Genomic DNA, 4,630 nt, shown 5'->3' with positions numbered 1-4,630 from the left:
CATCACGTCTGTTTACTGCATTGTAATCGTAAAGACAAAATATTTTCCCATAGAGACGAAATCGAAAGTTTTCGAAAACGCACTATTACACACAGGGTGTTTTTTTTGTTTTTGTTTTGTTTGTTTGTTTGTTTTGTTTTTGTTTTTTGTTCTTGTTGGGTTTTTTTTTAATGTGGATCGTTTTAAGACAATTTTATTCACGACTGAGATTTTGGTGATTTCGCTCAGTGTCTGTCAGTCATTGTCAAACAGGCCATACACAGAGTCAACACAGTGCGGCAAAACGTATGGCCGTTCTCGCCAGACCGCTTCTGTATGATTAAACAATCACAGTCTGGAAGTCCCAATGCAGTGTAAAAGTTCCATCACTGGCATGGGCTCCTTGCATTCAACGCCAGCTACACCCCACCCCGCTGCCACCCGAAAAGAGCCGCCGACAATCTAGCCCCCAGACTGTTATTACGTTTCCGGCGGTTCCCACGACGACACTCACCGGTCGTCAGTCTGAGCAGTCGTACAGTAATAATAATGATAAAGCGCAGGCTTATACAGTGCAGTACCCCCATCTCAGATAGGGCTTACCGTGCTTTACAATGAAATATACAAATTTAAGAGTAAGTGTCGTAAAATATGTACAAAGTCAACACAGTTTCACATGACATGACACTGGCTAAAATATACACAGTACGTAAGTCTAAGTGACATGAAAAAAAAAAGTGAATCGACACAGGCGCAGTTACAGTCTCAAGTCACACAGGTGCAAATCACAGCAAACATTCACCATTGTCAAAAATAAACACCAGGGAACCAGGTATCACGAAAAACACACCAAAATCATCACAAATGCATAGAAATCAACACAAAGAGCACATCCAGCAACAAAAATCACAGCAAGCATGTTCAGATTTTAACATTTCAGTGAGAAAAGTACAGTTGGAAAAGATAATGTTCTGAGTGCTCTCTTGAATGCAGGTGTTGGGGTGTAACGGAGTTGTGAGTGCAGTGAATTCCATTGGTTTAGGTGCAAGAAAAGAAAAGAAACGTTCACCATAAGTTTTAGTACGACTAAGACTAAATCTTTGGAATGGACAGTTTGCGCTTGTCATCTGAAGAATGGAGTTGTCTGAATGGTGAATAGACAGAAAGTAGGATCTGACAGACAGACAGGACACTGAGAATTAGTGAAGAAATTGTGACAAAGGACTGAGAGTTTGTATCGTATTCGTGCTTGAATGAGGAGCCAGTGAAGTGAGTGATGTGTTGACGTTTTTTTTAGCTATGAGAATGAGTCGTGCTGCAGAGTTTTGAACCGACTTTTAAGTTTGTCAATACAGTGTTTGGAGCAGCCAGCAAGACTGAAGAGCACTGTTTTCATAATCTAATCCGCTAGACAGAACAAAAGAACCGGCAGACCAAAGTCTTTGTGGTTTCTGTGGTTAGATATTGCCGAATGGACCTACGCACATTATCTCAGTGGAGCAATCAGGATCAAATAGGAAAATATTGCAAGGGCCAATCTGGCTATCGTCGCAACGGACTTGGGAGAGCGCATATTTATTATAAAAAATAATAATAATTAAAAAAAAGGCCGGGGGGGAGGAGGAGGGGGAAGGGAGGGGGTAAAGGGGCGGGGGTAGCTCTGTTAACCATGTCAGATGGAAAAGAGGAGATGACAGCTGGGGAACTTTTTGATCAGTGGCTGCCTGAAATGCTGCGGTAGTACCTGCACGAACAACTCGATTTTCCTCCAGCTCATTCCATTCTCAGTGCTGTTGTTTTTACGACGACTGTTCTTTACTTTAGTTAGTCTGTTTTTTTACAGAATGGGATCGTGTTAAAAACCCTTGCAGTCTCCCACAAGAGGTGGTCACACTGAGCGGCACCTTCACGGGATGCCTTCAAAAGGAGAATGCATGTAAACACTTTAAAATTGTCAGTCCAGTCTCCACCTCAGCCCCCCTCCCGTCTCCACACACACACCAGCTGAAACCGCTCTACCCCCATTGACTGCTGATCTAGACCCATACATTATTAAGATCTGGCCGAGTGCCACTTAGTGACCTGCACATCATGCATCCCGGGGACTCGGCGTCAGTTGTCGTCATGTATGATGGGCTAAAAAACAAACAAACAACAGAACCCATGTATGGCAACTGATGAGTGTTTGTCCTCTGGAAAAAATCTGTAGAAGAAATCCACTATATATGACAAATATATAGTACGTATGCACAAAAGGCCTGCGGACTAAGTGCGTTGGGTATATGCTGCTGTCGCTGAGACATCTGCCTCGCTAGTGTGGTGTAGCGTATACGGAACTGCCCGGAAACAGTGACGCTTCATTGAGAAACTAAAACTGTACAATATGCAGGACTGATGGGTGTCAGTTGTTTGGACTGCTTGCGGGGGTCCGAGTCATCAGTGGTGGAGTGGGTTAAGGGATTAACTGAGGGAGAAGGGGGCGTGTGGTGGGCGTGATGGGGGGGGGGGGGGGGGGGGGGGCAAGTAATGCCGGAGGCCGGTAACGTGCCTCCCGTCCCGGCCTACCCCCACCCCCTCCTGTTGTATTATCATTATGTTGTGTTGTAGTTCAACTTGCACTGATTTTTGTTATATATCAATTTTGAGTGTGTGTGTGGGGGGGGGGGGGGGGGGGGGGGGGGGGAGGAGGGGGGGGGGAACGGACCCAGGCTGTCAAAGGCCGGAGTGAAGTTCCACTGAGGGAGCCAGCGGCCGGGAGGAGGGGGGGAGGGGGGGGGAGCAAACCCCGCGCGGTCCAGCAACGGCCAGCATGATGCCATTAACCGCACTTTGAAAACACAGGTTCTCGTCCCGATCACCGATGCAGCAACGTTAAGCCCAGACGGTTAGTACTTGGATGGGTGACCGCCTGGGAACACCGGGTGCTTTTGGCTGCATACCTTTTTACCAGGAGGAAGGTGGCAGAGTGGTTAAGACGTTCATCTCTGGCAGTGCCAATACAATGGTTCCGTGACTGGGTCCGGGTTCAGTCGAATCCAGTCCCCGGGCATTGGGCTCACCTTTTCTCCCAACTGCCCAAGTTTGAAAAATCAAACCGAGCGTCTACTCATTTGGATGAAACTGACGACTGATTAACCAACTATAAGGTCCCCCGCCGTGTCAGTGAAGCGGTGACGCACTTGACGCACTGACGGAAAGAACCCATGGCAGCACAGAGAGTGTCTGCAGTTGTTCTCCGCTGATGTGTCCACTCTGATACCGCGGTAGGTGCACAAATACATGTGCATGCACTCAACTGACGCCTAACTTGAGTCGGGAGCTGGCCCGGGTTACTGAGGCTGCTCAGTGTTCAGGCATCAGTCTGCCTAGATGTGGTTTAGCGAAAATGGATTTGTCTGCACACAGTGACGCCTCCTTGAGAAACTGAAAATGTTCTGTAGCCGGTTTGGCGCCACGGTCCTGGCACGAGCCTGGGAGTGGAGGCTTGACTCGAAGGGTTGCCGGGGTTTGTTTCTGTTCCCGACTGAGTGTCAGTTCAGTTGGGGTCACAGTCTGATTCTCGTACACTGTTTTGATCATAGGTTGTTCTAGCAGCTAAGGAAAAGTATCATTGTTTTCAATCGGGGCTATAACATAATAAGGGAGATCAGTCATTGATTAATATTTTCAATCGGGTCAAAAGAACTTTGCAAGGGAGAACGACGCCCCGGTAGAGAGAGAAGATACATTGTTACGCAGTGCTTGCGTTGGTACTCCATTCCAGCCAATAAGGCTTCATGATCTAATGTGTACGCACATTATAGTTAACAATGCAGCCTTGAAAACACTTTTCTTCTCAAGTCGATTTGACATAGATCTGAACCGATGTGATGAACCCTCCAGCCAGCAACCATCAAGTTGTGGGCGGCTTTTTTTGTTCTTGTGGTATAGTTGGGTAATAAACACTCACATTTGGGTTATTAGATGCATGTGAGTCATTAATACGACCAAGATGGTTGATCGACTGGGTAAGTTCCTTTCGGGTGGGTCTTGGATTGGGGCTTATTTCTAAATTTCCGAGAAAAGAAACGATTCATAGAGCACCATTTCAAATTCGTTGGTTGTGTGTATTTTTTTCCTGGTTGCTACAAGAGATGTCGTTAAGTTTTCTTGCTCATGATAAAACGAAAGTGAATTTTGAGGTGTTGGCCAAAACTTGGGCGAACAGTAAAGCAGACAAAGCAGACGGCTTTTTTTTTTTCGCGACTTTATTTCCGTATTTTTGTTTATTACTTTTACACTGTGTTTAAAATGTGCTGTACTCAGATGTTACACTCGAGATGGAGATGTTTTCCAAAGTCACTTTGAACAATATTATAGAAAATCACTGTCCATGTACGACGGTCCATACACCCCGCCCCCTCAGCTTCACTGAGCCGATTTTGCGCGTTTGTCTTTTCTTGACAGATTCGAGATCGTGACAGCGACAGTGGATAAAAACAAAATTGTTTATGATGCCTTAACTGACAGACATAGATACTACATTTTGACTTGATTATTTGAATTTTCATTTCTCGTTTTCTGTTACAACATTGACCCGTTATATCATATGGCAGAAGAAGAAGAAGAAGAAGAAGAAGAAAAAAAAAGTAAGAAAAAAGAAAGAAAGAAA

At 45.5% G+C, this 4,630-nt stretch overlaps 1 protein-coding gene across 1 annotated transcript in view; it reads left to right on the top strand.

Moving 5' to 3' along the window:
• The first annotated feature begins 3,957 nt into the window (after positions 1 to 3,957).
• Positions 3,958 to 4,630, top strand: part of LOC143286735 (pleckstrin homology domain-containing family F member 2-like) — a 21,742-nt gene continuing 21,069 nt past the window's right edge. The window contains exon 1 of the mRNA XM_076594457.1: positions 3,958 to 3,986. Within this exon, the coding sequence (XP_076450572.1) occupies positions 3,971 to 3,986 (16 nt within the window). The 5' untranslated portion in view covers positions 3,958 to 3,970. The remainder of the gene's footprint in view (positions 3,987 to 4,630) is intronic.

This window comes from Babylonia areolata, chromosome 10 (genome assembly GCF_041734735.1).
Source record: "Babylonia areolata isolate BAREFJ2019XMU chromosome 10, ASM4173473v1, whole genome shotgun sequence".
NCBI classification, from domain to species: Eukaryota; Metazoa; Mollusca; class Gastropoda; order Neogastropoda; family Buccinidae; genus Babylonia; species Babylonia areolata.
Note: the sequence above shows the minus strand (reverse complement) of the source record. Positions and strands in the feature narration are given on the sequence as shown.